This window comes from Thermobia domestica, chromosome 15 (assembly GCF_964235325.1).
Source record: "Thermobia domestica chromosome 15, izTheDome1.hap1.1, whole genome shotgun sequence".
Classification (NCBI taxonomy): Eukaryota; Metazoa; Arthropoda; class Insecta; order Zygentoma; family Lepismatidae; genus Thermobia; species Thermobia domestica.
In genome coordinates this window covers 141,298,434-141,323,558 of record NC_137468.1, presented here as the reverse complement: position 1 = coordinate 141,323,558, position 25,125 = coordinate 141,298,434, and the positions used below count along the sequence as shown (strand labels likewise).

General features: G+C 37.3%; 1 protein-coding gene across 2 annotated transcripts in view; it reads left to right on the top strand.

Moving 5' to 3' along the window:
- Nucleotides 1-25,125, top strand: part of LOC145671270 (putative serine hydrolase) — a 32,550-nt gene continuing 7,425 nt past the window's right edge. Inside the window, exons 1-2 of one of the 2 annotated variants that reach the window (XM_081740207.1) lie at nucleotides 1-148; nucleotides 18,510-18,676. In XM_081740207.1, the coding sequence (XP_081596333.1) occupies nucleotides 18,517-18,676 (160 nt within the window). In that variant the 5' untranslated portion in view covers nucleotides 1-148; nucleotides 18,510-18,516. Of the gene's footprint in view, nucleotides 149-5,066; nucleotides 5,194-18,509; nucleotides 18,677-25,125 lie in introns of those variants that run through there. The other variant, XM_081740206.1, reaches the window with a different exon arrangement.

The window sequence follows — 25,125 nt, the reverse complement described above, 5'->3', positions numbered from 1 at the left end:
CTTAAATTCTAATGTCGCCTAGTGAAAATGTTTTAAAATATGCACTGAGGGACCAATATCGCAAAAGTAATCGAAAAAATTGCCATCCTCCCTAACAGCTCCCACCCTATTGGACAGAAAAAGCACATGTTCGAAGCGAGGACTGATGGTAGGTGGTTCGGTAGGTTCGGATGTGTTGTGCTTTGTTTTGTTTTGTTTCTTTCTTTTGTTTGTTTGTTTGTTTGTTTAGTGTGTGGTTTTCTGGTGTGACATATAGTTTCCCTTTTTCAATCACACCTCTTCGGGGCACGCTGGCTCAGTAGTAGAGCGCTAACTCTGGTGCGTGGGGTCCCCAGTTTGATCCCCAGCCAAGTAAGTATGTGCTGGACAACATCCGAGTCCGTGGGTTTTCTCAAGGTACACCCGTTTCCTTCCACCAATTCTTCCATCATCATACACTTGCCTTAATTATCTGTCTCCCTTAGCCTAAAGGGCATAATTGTGGGCCGTGAAACTGAATTCATTTTTCATTTCATTTTCCCATTTATATTTAAGATAGACACAAGTTTCAACTCCCTAGCACGACTCTAATCTAATCGTAGCCAAAATTTGGCGTTGAACCAAGAAAAAACATCGATATCTTGAAAACGGTGCGAGATATCGCAAAATTAACTTTAAAAAGGGGCAGAACTTACCAAAATTCATGTATATGTAAAGGTTCAACCCCCTACAAAAACTTGGACCCCAACTCACAACTTCCCAAGTGAAAGATACACAGAAAAAATAAGAAGCCCCTTCTTCTGTAGGCTTTACTTTGGGAATTGGTAACAACTTTCTGCCCCCTCCCTTTGCTTGCATAAAGTTGCACTGCACTGCATATATTGCAAACAATATTACCTGGTGATTAGCTCCCCTTCAGTTGAAAATGCTTGCATGAGCTCAGAACTCACTTTTTGGTAGGTATGTTAAAAATTCTTCCATTATAACTCAGTGGTCCCTCCCCCCTTATGTCCATGACGCAGCTCCCCAATTGTCTATCCGTAGGTGTTCCTCCATGAAAAAAAAATCTTTTCGATTAATTTTATCCCCCTCAAACATATTTATATAGATTTTTACCCCCCAAATATTTCAATGACGCAGTTTGCGTCATTGCCCCCTCTGTGGGCACCCCTGTATAACTGACTTTTGACATATGATGTGGATTAACGAGAACAACACTGCATATAGTATTATCAGAAACTGCCTCAGCGAAGTCTACGATGATGCATATAGATATTCGTTCATTAATTTTCCAACTTGTTTTTGCTTACTTGTATTGATGATATATTAGGTCGATGCATAAGTTCGTGCGGTTCTTATATTTCATTTTTATTCCGCTGTTCTGTTAATTCAAATACAACATAGACATAACATCAACATAAAGAACAATATCGGTTGGATTTCTTTAGGAAGTAAAAGCCCTATTGTCTTCAATAATTACATTCTGGATTTATAAACGAAATTTAAAAAATAATAAAAATTAGGAATTAAAATACAGGGTGAGCATAAAGTCTTGCCCTGATTACAAAAATTTATTACAGAAAAACCGTTTGACATAATAATGTAAATACTGGTCAGTTAAATAGGTTAGTATTACAAGTTTTATTTTTTTAAGACCACTTATGTTAGACCACTTCAAGGTTTGTCCCTTGGTAGTTCGGAGAATGTCTAAGCGGTATTCCAATTCCCGCCAGGTGTTTTGTAACATGTCTTCTGTCACAGTACCCACAACTGCTTATATCCTAGCCTTCAGTTCCTCGACGTCAGCAACAGGTGTGGCATAAACTCTGTCCTTGATAGCTATAGCCCCATAAAAAAGTCCAGTGGAGTAATGTCTGTTGTGGGGAGAGCGTGATACCACAGCACGCATTGCGCTTTCTCCATTTCGCCAACTAACCTGCGCGCGCCAAATAACGTACTGCGTCACTCTTGGGTAGCACTAGTGCCATCTATTGGTCTTTAAAAAACTTGTAATACTAACCTATGTAACGGACCATAATTTACATTATTCTGTCCAACGGTTATTCCGTAATAATTTTTTGTAATTAGGGCAAGACTTTATGTTCACCCTGTATATTCCTTGCTGGAGACATCGTTCTAATAATGAATACAAATAATTTTGTTAAAGGAAATATAATTTAGAAAAAAATCTAAATAAAATATCAAATTGGTCTCTAAATAATGGTATGGACATCAATTGGAACAAAACCATGCGTGTTGTTTTTACGAGAAAACTCCTCTATACAATACCAAACATACAAATGAGCGGTCATATTTTACATAATACCTATAATTTCAAATATTTAGGTCTTGAATCCAAAAATGAATTGAACATATCATTTATCTAACTTAATAACAATACTGAATAAATATAATAATATTCTTAAAAGTTTAATTCAAAAGATGGGGAACAAATCCTATACGTCTCAATAAAATTATTAGATATTGTATAATGGCTTAAACCCATATGGTAGCATTTTATGCGGAAAAGATGACTTATTTTTATCAGAAAGTAACAAAATTTATATATGAAATGCTCAACATCATATTTTCACAACCTAGCTTTTCCCCAGGAAATGTTATTCTAGTAGAAATTGGTATGATACCTATTCATATACAAAACCAAATTAACAGAAAACTATATGATCGAGAATGGCAAAAATTAAGAATCGAATCATACATCCATTTCATCAGATTAAACATGTATTAGAAAAAAAGAGTAAGAGAGTGTTATATAGATATAATTTACCGTGGATACTCAGAGCTTTTTATAATGTACAAATGTGTGTGAAGGAATGATCTTAAAATCACCGTCAATGCCTTGCTATATAACTAAGTATAGGCCTACTACGAATTTAATACAAATATAGGTGATAACACCGAAATACTTCTAATCTCTGAATTAAAAAAAAAACTTACAAAATATCAATAAATAGTTTTGGATCTCTCACTTGGATCAATTATCTATAAATTGTGTATTAGTCTTTACGAATGCTTCTAAGTATACACAAAAGAATGTTTGAGCAGCAATTGTAATTCCTAACAAATTATACGAGAAAATCAAATTTCCCAAATATTTTACAATTTTTGAAGGAGAATCTTTTGCAATTAGACAAGCTCTTTTATTAATTAAAAACATCCAACTTTATATGCTCAGATGCTCAGTGCACTTAATGCATTAACAGAAACAAACTGGACCATAAAAACTAAATGTCTTTTATTAAATATTAAAATTTTATACAAACAGTTATATGAAAAGGGGTATGTTATACAATTCTTACACATGAGATTGCTCTTTAATATAAGATTTTACGATGAAACTGATATTGCTGCAAAAATACATATAATGGACAACCAATTTCAATAAAAATAAGTCACTTAAATTTTAAATCAATAATTAAAACAAAGCAGTCAGTGATGATACACAACTGAAAATTAGAAAACAGAGTAGGACCAAGAAAATATTACTGGAATAGTATGGCTATAAATAAATCAAAACCAAGGCGTATTATACATACATGGACCAGATATTAAGTAATTCTATTACATTGTTTTATATTCAATACATCCTTAACGCCCATTAAATTATTTCAAATCAATAAATCAGATACAAATTTCTGCTCGTGTTAGAAAACATCGAATCACTATACCATATAATTTTTGCCTGTGGAAAAATTGACAAAGGTAGATCCTATATGTTAGATACAATTCAGACAATTGAGTTATAGACCTTTCTCAGTCAAAAATATATTGGTTACGAATTACTGAAATATTATACAATTACTAATAGGATTTTTTACAGATAAATGATATTCAACTTTATAAAAATAAAGTATCTAGTGAAAGAGCTTACGAATATAACTATAAAGAGTTGATTTTACTACATATATACACTGAGAAAAATCCGTTTTCCGGACAGCAGTATATTGTACAAATATACGGAATCCTCTTGCTTACTACAGAAATCAGTACGGAGCATACGTTATCCGTATGCTACATAGGCACTGCCCACACAGGCACTAGACGTTACATCATGTTGCAGGATGTCTGCTATCTAATAGTCTTCCTTATATTACACACATATATGTTTGTTACCTTCATCAGCTATATGTTATATACGTCCATTTGTATGTGAAATCCTGACCGCCCATATTGTTTCATACGGAAAGTACGTACAGATGGAACACTTATACAGAAAGTATTATAAAACATGCGTTTTCAGTTATACGTTTACTGTACGTTAAGTCCAAAAACTACATGATTTACAAATGTAACATACGATTTTACGTACGCCACACACATTTTTCTCATAAATTCATAAAATTACAGAAATACTTCACCAATGTCCGTAAGCCCACAAAAGAAAACCTCAAAAAATTACTATAATAACAAAAGTACAATAATTTTAGTTTTAACTTAGAGTTTTAGCTTTAACTTAGAGAGGTCAAAACAAAACCAAACAAATCGAAGCTCTTTTTCAAGGAATCTTGCTGGACACAAGAAAATACAAACATAAATTATTTAATACTTTAAGAAGAGCTTAACCTTAATCTGGGGGCCAATTAAATATTGACTTGCATGACCGCAACGCATCTTTGTGATCAATTACCGACAAATATAATAAGTGTAATGACGTAAATCGTAAGATTTAGCGATTTTGAAACTAAATGTATCATATTAAAAGACTTGAATCCGAATTTTAGAATATTTCTAAATAAACATGCTATCTGTTTAGTGAATTTTTTTGCAGAGAGCAAGCAAAATTGTGCAAAAACACAAGCTTTCATTTGGGATTTGACTAATATATATATATGTTAATTCCACGCAAAGTAAAATCGCAAACACGTCGTAAACAAACAGAATAATTTTGCGAGACACTGTGATCGCAAAGGTTCGAAAGAACGATATTTAATCGGACTCGTTTGTCGTAAATTGATAGCAAAGATGCGTTGCGATCACAGTCAATGCCTCCTATTTTTATAACAATCAAACGGCAATAGAGGACTTAACTGATAAGGCTGCCTCCTAGTAATTGATTATAGTATTATTTCACGTTTAAGATGAAGACATAAAAACATAAATATTATTGTATCGGCGAATCAGTGAATAAAAAGACAGACGTATAGTGGCTTTTATAATCTTTGTGATGGCGAAACTTTGATGACAAATGTGAAAGTGAGTTTGTGAATCAGTAGTTTCGTAAAAAGCAATGTGCCACAGTATTATAAAAGTTTACCTAACAAATTCCCTTGATAAAGAATATGCCGTTAACATAATAGTTTTTAAAGGCATTTGGGTAGAATTGCATTTGGGTAGATTTTGCATCTTGTCAGCAAAAGTGTCCAGATTGAAAATCATCTAGCATAGATGTTATGGATACAATTATCAAGCTTTTAATACATCCCTCTCGAGACAAAAGGGCGTATCTCATTTTCTTAACTTTTCCAGAAGACAAGTTTAAACCGTTAGAAAGGCATTTGGGTAGATTTTGCATCTTGTCAGCAAAAGTGTCCAGATTGAAAATCATCTAGCATAGATGTTATGGATACAATTATCAAGCTTTTAATACATCCCTCTCGAGACAAAAGGGCGTATCTCATTTTCTTAACTTTTCCAGAAGACAAGTTTAAACCGTTTGTCATTATTTATTCTATCGTCTTTTAACATATAGTTTGCTCTCCTTCGCTTCAGGTATATAACTTACGAGATCAAATTAAATTTTATCAAAACACGATAGAATAAATGATGATAAAATCTTGGAATCCAGGAAACTTGTCTCCTGGATTTTTTTTAAAAAATGAGATACGCCCTTTGTCTCGAGGGGGACGAATTTCATTACAAAATTCCTGCAAATTTCATAAGCAAGAAATATATTTCCCGGAGGTGAGGTGCTTCCAGCGATGGCACTCATGATGCAACCTTTATATGAATCAAGTCGTTTTGACGAATGAAAGCGATCGGTACCAGAATTGATCACTTCCAGTCAGGCGCTTACGGTAAATGGTACCTAATACAATTTCCGGGGTTGGAGTAGCTACTTCTAGCACTCTTGACGAAAGAATGACACTACAGAATATATACATTCATATACCTCATAAAAGTTAGCCGGTGTCCAATAAAGGAAAGTACCTTTTAGAGAACTGTCTGGAAGCTTTAAACGAGAAGTGAGAGGTTAAATCTATCAGGTCATCATCCGCATCCACCTTTAAAATATCGTTGGCCACTGTTAGCTTTCAGCTGACGTTTGTATAGTTGTTTGAAACGGTACTGTAGCAGTGGGTAAAAGGATTCACATGAATTAATGTGTGGGAGTACACGATTTTCTTACTGAAAACGCCACCCGTGTATATTGATTTCAATGAGGCAATGACAAAGCAATTGGATGGTGATAAATCAAGTAAGTTTAGATGGTGGGATAAACTTGTGGCCTGTTGCATTACCAGTTTCTCTTGGAGAAGTTCACAGCGATGTTGCAGTTGTGTTATCAGGAGTAATCGCTGGTTTTTCCCACCTCAAAATCGAAGGTGCTTCGAAAACGAATATGAAGATGAATAAAATTCTCTAGCAAGTCTAAGATCTCCTTGTAGTTTCCTAACAGTTTCTCCTTCTGGAATAAACGTCACCTAAACAATTCCAGATAAATCTCAAAAAAAAAAAAAAAAAAAAAAAGTTTAAACCTTACCTTGATTTTTGATATATTATGGCACAGTGTCGTACATTTGGGCGATGTTGGTAATTTTCAGGTCTCGATAGTCGCTTCAGTTTTGTGTTGTATAGACAAACTCGTCTTTCGTCTCCTGTGATGAACCGGTTGAGAAGCGTCTTATCATTATCGGAAATATTAGTCAGTTCACTACATAGGTCATCGATCGTCAGGTTACGCTTGTGTCAATAGATGTGAAATAAGGTAAATTACACAGGAAATATTTAGGTACAAGGGCGCCCATGTTGTGGTTTCCAAGGGGGGCAAGTATAAGCGACGTTTCAAATATAGTTTCAAATTTTGCTGTAACTAATGTAAAAATTCTATTGGGTTTTCAATATTCCCAAGTACAATTTCCTCTTAGGGGGGGGCATCGCCCCACCTTGCCCCCCTGATGGGCGCCCTTGTTTAGGTATATCATAAATAAAGTTGTGTACCACATACTATAACTAATCTCAACTATTATGTCATTTATCATTTGAAAATTCTTGAAAGTACAACTGTTACTTCTTTTGTCTTGAATACAGTTGCCTCCCGGTCTGTTCATTTTCCTTCAAACTGTCTATCCCATCTACAAAATGTTTGTAAACCTAAACATTGCATTAAAAACAAAATTTGATGTCTGCTCATTGCTCAAACTAATATAGTAGTCATCCTCCTCCTTGAGGTAACCACCTCTGATTGGCTTTTGGTGCTTACGTGACTCGGCAGTTGACTTCGGTCACGTGATATCACGCATAAGTCAATGACCTCTTGATTTGGAAGGGAAACGACCCCTATCTATTCCCTTATATTTTTGAATATTCGGGAACTAAATAATTGCGAAGGGTCTATGGGGCGCGTATATGTGTCTGAAAATTTGGGGGTTCTAAATGCTTTTCTTGGATAAGTAACAATTGCTGAAACTCAAATCAAGGCTTTTGACGTTATGTATCCTCTGGTAGATGTTTATGGATCTATGGAGGGGTGCCGATTTCTTTTCATTGGTGTCTAGTACCAGGACTTATGTCGTCTATTTTTCTCATTTTCGATGAGTGGGATTAGGCCGAACAATGGATACTTGTTGTTCTATAATTACTATGTATGGTGATTTGGTCCTCTCTTTTAGGTGTCTAGCACCAGGAACGTGCTCCAGTGGTTTCCTTGCGTAAATATGAGTCATTTCCTTCAATAGATGAAAAATTGCCAGAAATTGACATTTTTGAGATTTCTGTTACTATTTAACTCTATAATGGATGTTTATAATCCTACGGATTAGTATCTCACTCTCTATGATGAGTGTCTAGGGGTACTTGCTTTTGTGATTCCTTTAGATGAGTGTGAGGGTAGGCCACTCTGCGCCCCTTTGCCCCTAAGATGGATGCTTATGGCTCTATGTGTCAGGGGCGGATCCAGGGGGGGCGATCGCCCCCCTCAGAAGAGGAAACTTTTTTATTTTATATATATAAATAAAACCCATCCCAAAGTTTGGAGCCCTTAAAGGTAGCAGTATGACAACCTACCGCCCCCCCAAAAGTTGGTCCTGGATCCGCCCCTGCTATGTGTATGTATGGATAATTTGTTTTATGGATGGGTATCTCTTTTATGAGTCTCTATTACTAAGTACGTACCATTGTGGTTTACTTTATTCTCGTGAATATGTAGGATGGGTACCGTGCACCTCTTTTCCTCTTTAGATGGGTGCTTCTAGTCCTGTCTATGGATAGATACTTTGATTTATGGATGGGTATCTTACTCTCTTTTGTAGTGTCTATGTACCTCTTGACCCATCTTTGTTCCCTTGGATAAGAGAGGTGTACTATCCTGCACCCTATCCGGAGAGAAACAAACGCTTTACTTTTCTTTAACATCATCTCATTATATTATATGTAACATCATCTCTTTATCTCTATTCAAAGATGAAGGGAATTTGGTGGCAAGAAGCATAATTTTTGAAGATACCTTTCAGTGTATTATTTACACTTGCTCGAGACTTCCGTGTGTTAAATTCCGCATAGGTCCTCCTAAATGTTTTGGAAGGTTAGGTCATTATTTTTAAATCCTTCTGTGTGATTTTTAAGACTTGTTCTTGTAATTCTTTTCATCATTCCAATATATTTGCCTTCTTATTCTCACAGATAATGTCTCTTCTTTCCTGTAAAATAATTTTTGAAATGTATCGATATATATATTTTTTAATATGTGTTAACTTTCGAGAGATTTTTAGAAGTTGACGGGGAAAGATCCAGTTTTTTTTTTAATTATTTTTGCCAATGTTTTCCCCATTTTTGTCAATCGTTCTTTTCTTGTAATGTACCTAGCTAGGGCCTATATACACTGACTTAGCAAAACTGGTGGGATATCAGGTCACAGATTCGCGAGCGAACATATAATACAGTCCCTGTCCATAAGACCCGTAGGAAAGTCATGTCTGACGGCTGTTCTCTTCAAATCCTGTTAGTACATGTCTAAACAAGTGTAAATCACGAGGGTAGTCTTTTTGACTTATGGGCAGTTTTCTTCTACAGGGGCGTAATCCTAGGGTGGCGGCGCCCCTTTTGAGTTGTTGCCGACTTTTCTTAAAATGATTGTAGCTGCCATTGTGATTTTAGCAGAACAATGAATGAGGGTTGTTTGCTTTCTAAATAGTCAAGGAACTAAACCTAGATATAGATTTTTGGCGTAGCCATACAAATAGAGGGAGAAGAGGGGGCAAAGTCCAATTTCGGCTATTTTTTAAAAAAGTGTTATTATTTTCTTCCCATAATATTCGAACGGTGATCTCTTGTGTAACAACGATTTTTTTGGCCAAGACTTACAATAATCCTCTATACAAGGACGCAATTTTTGACAAAAATCTTCCAATAGTTATCTCCACAATATATATATATATAATATAGTCAGATGCGCGAAATTTTTCAGAATGTAAACTTCCGTGGTTTCGTGGTAACATCCACTATCAGACACGTCGGTAGATTTTTTCAAAAGTAGAACTGCACTCGGAATCGTGTAATTTCCTTATCAAAGCAGTCATCAAATCCGATTTCTGCAATTTAGTGGTTGCACGGTTTTTAACCACCAATGTTGTAACTGGTAAAATGTCATAATTTAGAATCTCGCTCAATAGCATGCCTTTCTCCATACAAATATTAACAAGTCTTTGCGCATGGATGATATTTGTAACTGAATTAGACCTATCGTTTTTTGCATCCTGTAAACCAACAGAATTGTAAGGTGGCAACTTCACTTTGTGCATGGGACATATAGTGCTTTTGATTTAGAAACAAACCTCTCATTCCTAAATTCAAGATCATTCCCTTTTGCAGGAAGGGAAAGTCTTGATTTTGCATTATGTGGCGGTACAAGTTCATTTGTCGATAGATTTTGGAGTTTCATTGTTCCAGTGGTATCATAAGGATTTTGTCTTCCTCAATATACGAGCACATCATCTAGATGCTTCCTTCAAGCTCCTCACTCTGTTTCCCTACTAATTCGTGATATATATGAAGATCGTAATCACCACTGCAACACCTATTAATGACCGAGAAGCATTTCTTATTTCAAGAATCTCGGGGTAGATTAACTGCCATTAAACAGCGTACTCTTTTCTTTTTGTTTGGCCGATTATTCCTCCTTGTAGTTTTTGGAATCTATTTATCGTCTGCTCCAGTGCCATGCCCAATCCAACCGCATTGAATTTCCCTGTGATTCCTGGGACTACAAAGAATCCTTTTATGAATTTTTCAAAAACTTGTGGATGTTGAAATTCCAAGTTTCGCATCTGCTCTAAATACACGGATGCCCACCTCAAGTAATTGATTTTATCAAAAACTGGAAATACTGGAAAGAGTTGTTGAACGGTATTCAAATGAAGAAGCCAATTACCTTCTCTGTCTGCTCGAATAAGATTCTTCAGAAGAGACACAAAAAACAAAAAAAACCTTCCAAGTACTGACACGTTTCTGATCGCTCCGCATTCATCTGAGAGAACGCTTTCATGCCTTGGATTAAGCTTATGAAATTGTTAGTAAGATCTTGAAACAGGAGTTGTGCTTTTTCAATATCTTTATCTTTAATTGCTCTCAATGTGTCGGTGGCTATTTTACTAGGTGCATTGACATTACCTTTCAAAAATGTTTTCCATTTCAGCCTTTCAATTACTTCAGCAAGCATGAACATTGCTTTTGTAGAACGAATGTAGTTACTCCCTTTCAGTACACTTTCGACTGCTCTTGGTCCGAATACTGAGTTTTCAATAAGGATGTTTTCTAACCCACTTCCTGATATATATTTACCTATGCAAGCCAATAGTGCTTTGGTCGTATGGAAAGATCCCATCATCAGGACGATGTCTGGGAACTTGTTTGAAGTAATTTGGATTTCCGCAGCGTTGTGGTAAACTGCCTCGTCGCAAGCTATAGGTAAAGCGGGTTGATGAAGATGATGGAGAAGGTACTGGAAGTTTTTCATTGCAGAATAGACTCTGTCGTATGCTGTAATAGGGTATGGCAATATAGGTAAGAACCCAACCTGGTGAAGAGGAACTTCAGATTTCGATATTACTGCGCTGACAGCTCCCCCAGGTTACGTTAATGTCCCTATCACTAAGTGAATAGTTTTCATCATGCTGATCGCAGATTCCCTTAATGTCACTTCACTTACATCCACATCAAATAAATCTTCAAATGTTTTTAAATTCTGAGATACCATCAAAGGCAGCGATTGCTTGCGATAATGTTTTGGACTCTGACATGAGAATTGAGACGTCACACGTTCGGAGAAATTCTTCTCAACAATATCCAGTGAATAGGACTTTTTTGTTGCCTCTTTAGGTTTCTCTTGAAATACTACCAGAACAGTGTTATGATTTCCTTGCAAACCTGAAAGTGTAGCTTCTTCGTGGTCGAAGTTATCAATCGCACCCACTCTAAATTCATTACTAACAAATTGACTTGGAAGTGAAATACCGTCAGAACAAGACTTGACAGTGTATTGGGCTAATTTGACACGTTCATGCATAATTTGGTTGTTGATTGCAGATACACCAAGTTTATTGAAAGATGTTATCAAACTTTTACTTTTACATTTTTCATATATAACATGGGCTGTCATGAGATGTAAAGGTGTTTTTTTCTTGCCTCTATGTACGTTATAGAAGAGAATCTGAAAAATTGACTTTATTCTACAAGAAGAGAATTTTTGTCAGTACGTCATCTTCAGCTTTATCAATGGTCTCACTAATCAACGACTCCATCGTCTTCAAGTAAATCCATGTCTTTCGTGGAGCTTGACATCGTCCTACTTGGGAAAGTTCTCATAAAAAATCAAGCAATGTTTATGGAACAGGGGTAGTAATCCATGACTTCTTCAGATCCTGAGCATCACCAACTGTTTTGTTGCAGCTTTTAAGGGGTTTCTTATTAATCTTCCGGCATCTCTTATAGCATTGTGATTCCGGACGATCTGTGTTAGTCTCTCGGTAGTCAAATGTGATGAATAGGCAATAAGAGACTCGTTGGTTTTAGTATGTTTAGAAAATTTAATCGTAGTTTCAAAAATTTTCAGTAAAAAATGCTTGACCTCTTTGCTGCTTATCACAATTCTTGTCCCTTTACCGTTTAAGTAATCTCGCATTTCTGACAAAATCGCACCGCAGCCATCTTCCAGAAACTGTTTGATTATAGGTGAAAGTTCTGTCATCATTTCTTCTTTAGGCGACTTTCTTTCAGTGCTTTTGTTTTCCTGTGAACTTCTTCTGAATTTACTAAGGTATGTTTCTAGGCATAGTTCATGATAGTATAAGTCTGCTCCAAAAACTGATGACTCATCTTCTAGATCAAAAGTTCACGTATATACATCGTCCTTAAAAAACATTACTGTCTCGCGGAAGACAAGAGCTCGGATACTTTCACAAATCCTGTGCTTCTCCCTGACACCAGCGTGTTTATTGAGACCACACACTACGCATGTTACTTCGTATACTGGATTTTTTTTTGACATGATGGTTCTGTACGGGGTAGTACATTATATCTGAACGTAGCTTTTTCGTAGATTGTTTAATTTTTAGTGTGTAAAACTTGTAGCAGGTATTATTGCAATGGTTCACAAATTCCACTTCAGAATACACTGAACGAAGTCTCTGCAACACTTCATCTTTCCTGATTTCAGCAGCATTTTTAATATTATTTCTACCAATTGCTGAAGTTGTAGTCTTATGATCTTTGTCTATCTTTTGGCAAATCACACATTTTGTAAGATCAAAATCACTACTAGTTCCTTGTGTTAATTTCACTCCACGTAAAGATCTTTCCACACTTGATGCCATAACTACTTCACCAGAATAACTTCAAATCCTTTTAGAAAATTATTACATCAGTGATTTGCAAGAATGAAGGTAGTCCATTGTTACTAGACTAGACATGAATACATTCCAAATTATTCCTGCAGCGAAGGTAACATCACCATCTGAAGTGCATAAACAATTTTTTTAAGTGGAGATAGCAGGCAGTAAGGCACACTAAATTAGTACGTTTATCTCTATCCTAGCAGCTGCTGTAGAGAAAACCTGGAAAAATTCGCATACGACAAAATTTCTATTTTAGAGGTACAATTCGAGACATTTTACATTGAAACTTATTAGTTCACAAAATAAGAACAAAGTTACCCATAGTTAGCAAAAGGTTCATAAATAAAGTCACCTAATACGAGTACCAAGAAATATTCTTGTACATCACGTACTTTTTGCAGCAGGAATATCACACAGAACATTATCAGTGCTGTTTAATCTAAGAATCGTGAATAATAATACAACGATGTGTTAATCATTTTCTACTTCTATTAGAATTGCAACGTGTGTAGTGAAGCAAACACGAAACCACGGAAGTTTACATTCTGAAAAATTTCGCGCGTCTGATTATATTATATATATTTTTTTTTTTTATGGAGATAACTATTGGAAGATTTTTGTCAAAAATTGCGTCCTTGTATAGAGGATTGTTGTAAGTCTTGGCCAAAAACTCGTTGTTACACAAGAGATCACCGTTCGAATATTATGGAAAGAAAATAAAAACAGACTTTTTAAAAAAATAGCCGAAATTGGACTTTCCCCCCTCTTCTCTCTCTATTTGTACGGCTGCGCCAAAAATCTATATCTAGGTTTAGTTCCTTGACTATTTAGAAAGCAAACAACCCTTATTCATTGTTTTGCTACAATCACAATGGCAGCTACAATCATTTTAAGAAAAGTCGGCAACAACTCAAAAGGGGCGCCGCCACCCTAGGATTACGCCCCTGTAGAAGAAAACTGCCCATAAGTCAAAAAGTCTACCCTCGTGATTTATACTTGTTTAGACATGTACTAACAGGATTTGAAGAGAACAGCCGTCAGACATGACTTTCCTACGGGTCTTATGGACAGGGACTAGACTAATATGTGTGTTCTACGCCCCTTCCAGGGCTCCGCAACAGCTGCAGTTGTGTGCGAGACGTTGTGAGAAGTGGCTGTGTGAGTGATGCATGTGGAATGCTACGCCGTCGTGAGTTGATGGCATTAGAACGGGGCATGGTAGTGGATGCCGGACACATGAAACATTCGATTTCGTAGGTGGTTCAGAAATTCGATTTACACGTGCAGTCATATCCAGGATGTACCAAGGATGGGTTAATAAAGGCGTCACAGACAACAACAGGCACCATTCCGAGCGTTTTACCGCCCTCAATAACCAAGACCGGCAACAATGGGACGAATGGTCAACAGAGTCAGGAGAGCAACAGTGCAACAAATCACGCCCCAATTCAACACTGACCGCGCTAGAAATGTCTCCGAGTGAACAATCCGTCAGAACATACGTCGTCGCCCTACACGAATGCATCGGACATTTCGGCGTGCATTTGCCACCTATCACCGCGGACACACTGCAACAGTGGAGTATCCTCATATGGTCTGACGAGCCACGATATCAATTGTACTATGTCGATGGGAGGCACCATGTGTAGAGCAGACTGCACGAAGCGATGGATCCAATATTACAAAAAGGACCTAGTCCTTGGCAGGGGTGTCAATCATAGTGTGGGGTGCGGGTGTGTTTTCCTGGCATGGAATGGGCTCTCTGCTTGTTTTCAAAGATACGTTGACTGATCAGCGGTATCATCAGCTGCTTGGAGACGATCTTCACCCGTTTGTAGCCTTTCAACACCGTGACGACATTGCGATCTTTCAACAGGACAATGGGCTGCCACATCGCTCCAATATCGACAGTGAATGATTCGAAGAGCATGTAGCGGAGGTCCAACGACTGAACTGGCCACCCCAGAGCATTAAACTGAAAATCCATTTAGCATCTGAAATCCCATTGAACTCAGGATTTGAGCATTGGATACTCGACCGACGAATAAGCCGTAATTGGCTGCTACAGTAGATTGTGGTGTTAATTACCTCTGAAAGTGAACCAGGGATTCGCAGACTCAGCTCCACCCGTGTCGATGCGCTTCGCAGGGCAAGGGGGCCAATCAGATGTTAGGTAAGTATCCCCTGAGTTTTACTAAGTTAGTGTATGTTATAATTTTGTTTGAAGATTTTCGTCTAATACTGTTAATCCGGAGTTCCTGATATAAAAAACTATCCAAATTCTGTAGGTGCTTTATTTTTGTAAGAATGAACTGAACTTTAATGAATGCATTGATGACTGTTAATTAACTCGAGTAAACTTTGATCACGAATTAGTCTTCTCCTGCCAATATTAATATCTGGGTAAATTTTAAAAATTCTTATACTGTGATTCACGTATTTTGTCAATTTTTTGGACCAAGTATTGTTCCTGTGAATTACTGTTGTGTATGAGAATTGCTGCCTCTACTAATTTCAAATATTTTGCTTTTTGCAGTCCTTTGTTCAATATTTCAGTTTAGTAATGTCTTTTTGTTATTCTTACTAGTAGTAAAAACGGAGAGCTCTGCATAGCTAACCTGTCTGGAAAATTCAGTTCCTAAATTTAATTGTTCTTGACATCAGCAAATTTGACTTCTTTAAATAAGATGAAGCCCACACGTTTCAAAGGAAACTGAAGGACTTTCTATTCCCATCACATTAGTTTGCATGTAAAGGAAAGAAATATTTTAGTATCTTTTCCAATAGTAACAAATATTTACTAATGGAGAACTTCATAGGACTGAATTCTAATTGTCTTCTATGATATCGATTTCATTATTCCAATATTTGTGTCAATTAGAAAAAAAGGGAATTATAAATTTATATAATGTAATGTTAGTAGTAGTAGTTATATATATATATATATATATATATATATATATATATATATATATATATATATATATATATATATATATATATATATATCGGGTGTTGCAAAATAAGTGTTACAACTCTTGGGTGGTGACTCCTGCCACTGAGACAAGAAAAAAAGTTCTCTTCAACTTTCTGCTATCGGACATAGTTTCAGATCTACAAGGTGCCGAAAGCGTAGGAAAATGACTTTCAGACGCCAATAGTTCGGAAACTATCCAACATAAAGAGGGCGGCTAAAAAATTCACTGAAGAAATCATACCTGCTCTATTGAATTTTGCATGTTTCACAATCCTACCGTGCACGCGCAAGGGATTCCCCAAAGGAACGTAGGGAGTCCCGAATAATCTGCCAAATGAAACTTGGTCAAAAAGGATGTGAATTGATAGGCTTTCTACCAGGTAACAATAATTCGTTTGTCTTAAGTCGATATCTGGAACAAATACAAAATGGCAGACACCTTTATGCCCGTTGTGTGTGGTTGCATAATCGCCAGGTACGGATGCTGGCCAACAGTGACGTTCTGAGTATTAATTGTAGCGAATTTGTACTCAAATGCTCTAGAAAGACATCTGGAGTGTCGGTAGAGCATAACAGATGAAGCAGGGTGATTCACATGTGTGGAAACCCTTAACGAAAAATGCCCAGAAATGCACTCATACTCAGTAAACGTGAGTTCAAAGCGTCGGAAATGTAAGGATTAGCATCAAGAACATGAAAGCCATTGCCAATTCATCAATAATATTCCTTCAAACCGATGCAATATGATGTGCACGGTTGCATACCAATAAGGATGCAAGAACTGAGTCCAAGTTGAAATTCTACAATGGACTCACAAAGAAACTGGGTAAACTAAAGAAATGTCACTAGTGGGATCGCATGATCGATATTGAAATGTGGCCAATGTGTGTGTTGATATCAACATGTAGCTAATGGACAAATGTCAACATGTCGCACTACTGCTGGGACACCATCTCACGTGCGAAAACTAGGAAAATAACCTTGTACATTCTGCTATTACATCTGATGCACCTTTTGGTAGAACGTAACTAGAACACGATAGTATCAATGTCCCTCTTTGTTTGGGACACTGTCTCACAGTCGACACATATGAAAATAAATCTCTTAATGCATTGTTCAAATTCTGATAGAGTGTGAAAATAATAAACTTGTATCATGTCCCACGTCTTCTGAGACATATGACGTACTCGAAATATAGGAAAATACCTCCAGAAATTCGTATCTTACACACAGTGCACATGCCAAGACAAAGACGAAAATGAACCGATTTGGCACATTTAACACTACAGCTGGAACACCATACATTTGGAAAATAAAACGACATGAGAAATAGGAAGAAACGTCTTAAAGCTCTGAGTGTTTACAACTGTGCAGTAGGAGTAACAAAATGAAACACACAAGTATGTGGGGAGGCTGTACAAGAGGGCTTGCCAAACAAAGTGGGTACTCCTCAAAGAAATGAATACAGAGAAAGTGAGGCTCCTTCGAACCTCAGGGCTAGAGCGCTCACTTTTGCTCGCGTGGCCGCAGTTTCCAATCCTACTGAGAGCCCACGATCTCAGATTCAAGACCGAGTAGTTATTTTCTTATTTTTCGCACGTGGGACGATGTCGCGACAGTAGTGGGACATGTTGACTTTTGTTCATTAGCTACATGTTGATATCAACACACACATTGGCCACATTTCAATATCGATCATGCGATCCCATTACTGACATTCATTTAGTTTACCCAGTTTCTTACTGAGTCCATTGCACAAGGAATATTATTGGTGAATTGGCAATGGCTTTCATGTTCTTGATGCTAATCCTTACATTTCCGACGCTTTGAACTCACGTTTACTGAGTATGAGTGCATTTCTGGGCATTTTTCGTTGAGTGTTTCCACACATTTGAATCACTCTGCTTCATCTGTTATGCTCTACCGACACTCCAGATGTCTTTCTAGAGCATTTGAGTACAAATTCGCTACAATTAATACTCAGAACGTCACTGTTGGCCAGCATCCGTACCTGGCGATTATGCAACCACACACAACGGGCATAAAGGTGTCTGCCATTTTGTATTTGTTCCAGATATCGACTTAAGACAAACGAATTATTGTTACCTGATAGAAAGCCTATCAATTCATATCCATTTAGACCAAGTTTCATTTGGCAGATTATTCGGGATTCCCTACGTTCCTTTGGGGAATCCCTTGCGCGTGCACGGTAGGATTGTGAAACATGCAAAATTCAATAGAGCAGGTATGACTTCTTCAGTGAATTTTTTAGCCGCCCTCTTTATGTTGGATAGTTTCCGAACTATTGGCGTCCAAAAGTCATTTTCCCTCGCTTTCGGCACCTTGTAGATCTGAAACTATGTCCGATAGCAGAAAGTTGAAGAGAACTTTTTTTCTTGTCTCAGTGGCAGGAGTCACCACCCAAGAGTTGTAACACTTATTTTGCAACACCCGATATATATGGTTCATTAACAATTCCATTTCAGTGAGCAAATGCTAGGTACCAATCCACTGCAAAAGATTTGGCTTTGCAAGAACTTACGAGGAGGGACCTCCAGAAAAACAATACATATGTCAGTAAACATGCCACAAATTCAAGATAATAGAGAAGTCCGCGAAGTAAAAATTGAAGTACCCTGGGGACATGTTGCTGGTGAGTATCAATATTTATTCATTTATTATTCCTCCATATTCATGATATACTTAATTTAAATGTATACAAAAAAATCCACATCTTCAAAAACTCTATACGCTAGATTGAATCGCAACAGATGTATATTTTTCCTTTAAAGCCTGTCTTCAAGGCTTTTTAAAAGGAAGAACATGTAATGTGTTAGAGCGATCATGTGTGTTTAACTTCTATGTTTGTTGGTTACTGCATCCTGGAATGTCAAGAATGTTAGAATTTAGCAATCATAACATTAATAGCAATTTTATCGTTCTTGAAAATGATAATAACAACAATAAAGAAGGAAATAAGTTCTGATTACACCTTTCCCTGTGGTTGATCATATTTAAAAGGTGCAACTACATAATAAAATACTTATAAAATCCGTCTATAATTTTTCAGACTTCTTTCTTTTGTAAGAAGACTCATTGTACACTGTTGCTAACTCATTATACAGGATCTAGCAGAGGAGTTGACCAGTTTTGAAAGGAAAATAAAACACTAAATTCTTACAGCTAAAGAAGAGTATTAGGACAGAAGTACAGGTTATTGTATATCATTTTTATTTACCATGAGTGTTCTTCATATCTTAAAAATGATATCCTTCAAATGACTCCCATCTTCTTCTGTAAACCTTCAGAGCCTCACCCAGATGTCGCAAACATTTCCACATTAATGTTGATAAATTTCTATATGATAAACTTCAGGTCGTCTAATGTACGCGATTTATTCACATATATTTTGAATTTTAAGAAGCTCCTCAGAAAATAGTCTTAGATGGATATAAAGCAGGAAAAGTCATACACCCTCCAAGACCACGTATTCAGTCATATAACAATAAGGTAGTAAAACGCTCATCAAAGAGGATAGCAATCTCCAAATTTCATGCCCGTAAAAGGGAACAAAATAGCCCTAGTTCAAAAAATCCCGGTTTAATGACGTCATAAGAGAAAGAGGGACTAATTTTAAATTACCTTCGAGGGTGGGACCTAAGACTACATGACGTCATACCAGGGGCGTGACTAATTTTGAATTTCCCGCGAGGGCGGGCCTAAGACCAGGTGATCTTTACCAACCAATCAGAATCGTCAAATTTTTACTGACTCGGCGAGCGCGGTGTCCAATTTTTGCTGACGCGGGCCTACTACTCTCGGGCTCGGACTCACATCCTTGAATGAAGATTGCACTCAGTAGCATCTTTGGACCTTGCGACACTAATATGGTTGGGACGTGTGCTTACTTGGGTTCGGGCTCATTAATTTCAACTGGGCTCGGGTTCACTACCATTAATGGACTCGTGCTCAATGACGTCAATGGGGCTTGCATTTATTTCTACTCAGGTTCATTACCTTCAGTGGGGCAAATGCTTTCTATTCTTGTTGAGGTTCGCGCTTACTCAAGCTGAGCCTCAAATTTTTCAATGATGCTCACACTAGCTAGCTTCTTTAGAACTCGCACCTCTTTCGGACACGCAGTTACTTGAGCTCGGGCTCCATACACTCAGTGGGACTCGAACTCACTAACGTCAGTGGGGCTCGTATTTACTATTCTTCTTTAAGCTCCCAGTTACTGTTCTCGCTGAGGCTTACGTTTGCTATTCTCATTGAAGCTCCCAGTTACTATTCTCATTAAGGCTTGCGCTTACTCGGGCTCGGACTTACATCCTTCAATGACGCTTGCGCTTACTGGGGCTCGGACTCACGCCCTTCAATAAGCCTCGCGCTTACTCGGACTCACGTATTTCAATTAGGCTTGAGCTTACTCGGCCACGGATTCACGTCCTTCAATGAGGCTCGCGTTTACGCGGGCTCAGATTCTCGTCCTTCAATGAGGCTCGCGCTTATTCAGGTCAAGACTCATCCTTCAATGAGGCTCGAACTCGCTATTCTCTCGGGCAAGCACTTACTTGGCCTTGGACTCAGTAACTTCAACTGGACTCGTGCTCACTTGGGCGGGCTCACTATCCTCAACTGGGCTAAATCTCACTGGTATCAGTGGGGCTTGCACTCATGTGGCCTCGAGTTCATTATCTCAGTGGAGCTTGCGCTCACTATTCTTTATAAGGATTGGGCTTACATCCTCAACGGGGCTCGTGCTTACTCGGGCTTGTACTCATTCTTCAGCGAGACTCGCACTCACTAACTTCTTTGGAGGTCAATCTCACTAATTTCTTTCGAGCACGCATCTACTAAGTTAGAACTCACTACATTCAGTAGAGCTCGGGCTCACCAATTTCAGTTGGAACCATGGTTATTTTCCTCACTTCCTTGAACTAGGCACGGGCACACAACTATCGATGAGGCTTGAGTCTGCTTATGTCAGTAGGGCTTGTACTAATTTGGCTTCGTATTCATTACCTTCAGTGAGGCTTGCGCTTAGTATGCTCATTGAGGCCCGCGTTTACTCGGACTCGGGCTCACAGTCTTCAATGAGGCTTGCACTCACTAGTCTCCTTGAGCTCGGACTCACTGATTTCGTTGGAGCACGTGATTACTTAACTCGGACTTACTACCCTTTAATGGGGCTCACGCTCATTAATCTCAATTGCATTCGCGCTCAAGCTCACTACCCTAGGTGGGGCTCGGGTTTGAGTTCAATAATACAATTTGTCCTCAAAAGAATTCGCACTTTGACTCACTTGCTTACACTCAATTTCGTTCGGGGTTGTGGTAATTTACCTTTAATTACATTGGATTCATTTAATGAAGCCCAAAATCATTGTTTTCAGTGGGACTCGCGCTCACTCGGGCATGGGATTACTAAACTCAATTGATTTTATGATTAGGCTCACTTTCGATTAGTTGTTTAATATTCAAGAAACAGCACGTAAGATATTGCAATTTTTACCTTTGATTTATGGTACACTAATTATAAGTTGAGTCAACGGAGATGACAGAGAAGGCGTGGCGAAGCTGTGACGTATGGCTTCATTCACCAAAGGTGAACGCTCTACCACTGAGTCACCGTGGCCCGCTGTTGTAACAAAAGTTCATTATTGTATAAGAAAGAAAGAAAGTAATGATAAACACGAGTTCGTTCAGTTATACAAAAATAACGAACTTTGACTTAAAGAGCTTAAAGTCTCATCGTACCAGAAACAAACTTTCCCATTAGATTTTAACCTGCGAAAAGTCAATGTATCATGTTTGTTATCAACCATCCTTCAAAGATCCTGCTTTACATTGTCCGGAAGCCTTCTCTTTCACCCATCTAATAGTCTCTTTTTCCTAAACTTTTTGATTGGACTTTGTGACTTAGTGCGTATTTCCCATACAAGCAACGTGTGATGCTTATCTTATACGTATTAATTTTACTATTTCTATAATGCTCGGTGACCTGTAGTTGTTGTGAAATAAAAGCTTGTATAGAGTTCTAATGAGCCTTGATGACAGCTTCCACTCTCGCAGATATACTTTCAATCAGGTGCTGGAAGGTTTCTTCGGGAATGGCAGCCCATTCTTCACGAAGTGCTGAACTGAGGAGAGGTATCGATGTAGGTCGGTGAGGCCTGGCACGAAGTCGGCATTCCAAAACATCCCAAAGGTATTCTATAGGATTCAAGTCAGGACTTTGTACAGTTTTGAAGAGACATATTTTTGAGTTTTTGTTATACTTGACAAAATTACTTTTGGCCCTACCTCAACAGAAGATAAGAATAACGATTTAAAAGACTTTTTAAGAAGTATCACGAGTATTCGACCAAATCCCTGCGACAACGTATGAAAATTTTATTAGAGGATTTCAGTGCAAAGATAGAGCGACAGGATATTTTCAAACTGGTTATAAGGAAAGTAATGTCAACGGCGTTAGTTTCATGAACTTTGGAACATCCAAAACTCTTATTGTGAAGCGTACAAAATTCCCACATCGCGACGTTCATGAACCTCACCAGATGGAAGAACACACAATCAAATTGATCACGTTTTAGTATATAGAAGAAGGAAGTCTAGCATAATTGATGTACACTCGTTCAGAGGACCCGACTATGACATTGATCACTAAATGGTAGCAGCGATAATGAGAGAGAGAGAGAGAGAGTGAGATCATCGTTGAATAAAGAGAATATTCAACATCTGAAAACGGAGAAATTTAGTTTAAAGAAATTAGAGGAGAACCAGGCAAGAGGGGAATTCCAGATTGAAGTGTAATAGATTCTCGTTTTTAGAAAGTTTTGAGAGCACTAATGTTGAGGATACTTGGGTTACAATTAGGGATAGAATTATAATTTCAGCAAAAGAAAAATTGGAGCACGCGAAAATACGTAGGAAAAATTTGACCAGAAATGCACCAAAGTAACGGAGAAGGGAAAATAGGCGAAACAGCGTTGACTATAACATCCGACGATATAACTACACTAAATTTCGTGGGCATCAGACGGGAAACTTCCAAAATGTTTAGAAGAGAGAAGCGCGATTTAGGAGATTAGGAGATAAATATTATACAACATTCTTGCAGAATTTTGAGTACCGAAAGCTAGTTAGATTAATTAAGATGTGATTAAACGAACCCCAAAGTAAAGTCCGAGTAGGAGAATTCTTGTCCACGAGCTTCCTCATCGAAAATGACCTGAAACAAGGAGATGCATTGTTGACATTATTATTCGACTTTATTCTAGTGTTCACTATAAGGAAAATCAAAGATATCAGGTTATGGCGTATGCTGATAATGTAAATCTGATAGGAGATGATAGGAGAAAAATAGAAAGAAATGCAAAGACATTATTAAATGCCTACAGGTTTAGAAGTAAATGCAGAAAAAAACTAAATAAATGGAAATTTATTGAGATCGTAATACTGCAAATTATGGATACGTCAAAGTATCAAATAATATTTTCGATAAAGTGGATACTTTCAAGTATCTAGAATCAATATTGATAAACCAAAATCATATTCATGAAGAAATTAAATGTCGACTGAAAGCAGGGAATTCGTGTTATTATTCAGTTCAAACTCTTTTGTCGTCGGGAATTCTGTCTAGGAATTTGAAGCTTAAAATATATAAAATGATAATTATATCTGCTGTTCTGTATGGTTGCGAAACATGGTCGCTTACTTTAAGGGAACGCAAACTGAAAGTATTTGAGAACAAAATCCTGATACGAATATTCGAACCCAAGAGGAACGAAAATCGGGAATGGCGGAAACTTCATAACGAGGAACTGCATAATTTACATCCTTTACCAAACATTGTTGGAGTTATCAAATCTAGGAGGGTCAGGTGGGCAGGTCATGTAGCGAGAATGAAAGAAAGTAGGAACATTTTCAAAGTTTCGAGTGTTCCTTATGTGACCCCTTCCAGCATAACCCGGCTGTTGCATACTAACACCAACACCAAAACTTCCATTAGGGAGCCTAGATGCAGATTAAAGGACAATATTAAGATCAATCTCACAGAAACAGGAATACAAAGTAAAACTGATTTCAGTTGGGAAGGACCAGGGTTGGCTGGTTTAAACCAAGGTGATTTAAACCAGCTGTTTAAAAAAAAAACTGGTTTAAACCAAAAAAACGAAAAATGTTCGTAAAAGTGTAATTATTCGTAAAACCTTGATGAACACACATTTGTGAGTTATCACGTTTCACTCCCATATATTATTCATACTATATTCAGACCTAAATTCCCCATTCATTACTCAAAGAGATTATATTACAAAAGCAACCTTTTCTATTTAACTTTATGGGTGTTTCTTTTGTGATTTTTTAATAGTTTGTTATTATTGTTATGCAACCAAAGGAAAATTCTAAACATTGTTTCGTTATAATAATGTTTACTATTGATATACATCGAAATGCCGTACTTTTTTGGGAGGGGGTCATACAAACCCCACGAGAGGCAATTATTGAAATCACAAGAATCTTTGGTAACTATTTATGTATAAATGGGTCAGAGCCAAAGTGGACTCAAAAAATTCGTATCTTTATTCATTTTTCTTACTGATATGCAAAGGAAGTCGTTATATTTCTTTAACTTGGACTAATAAAAGTCGTAGTGAACTGACTTGGACTAAATTAGTTCTTCTGTACTCTGTAGTACTTTGAAATTGTCCATATGTAATTCTGTATAATAGTTCCACTTGTGCAAATGTTTATCTTTTTGTCCTTCTGAAATGACTGTTGACCATTATATTAACAAATATGTAAAGATCAGTCCAACGTAATTTTATCAGGAATCCTTCGTGAGTGAGTCGGCAGACGTATCGCATTTGTGGCCAATTAGTCCCGGTTTCGAGTTCAAATGGAGGACAATTTCTCTTGGATGTAAGCCGAGATGCGGTTTGGATTCCGCTTTAAACTTATGTGACCTCTTTCAACATAACTCGGTTATTGCATACTAACACCAAGGCGAAACAAGCTTATTTTTGTCCATATGTTATATAAATACATAGAGCAAATTCTTTAAACCAAAAAACCTGGTTTTCTGTTTACAATAAAAAC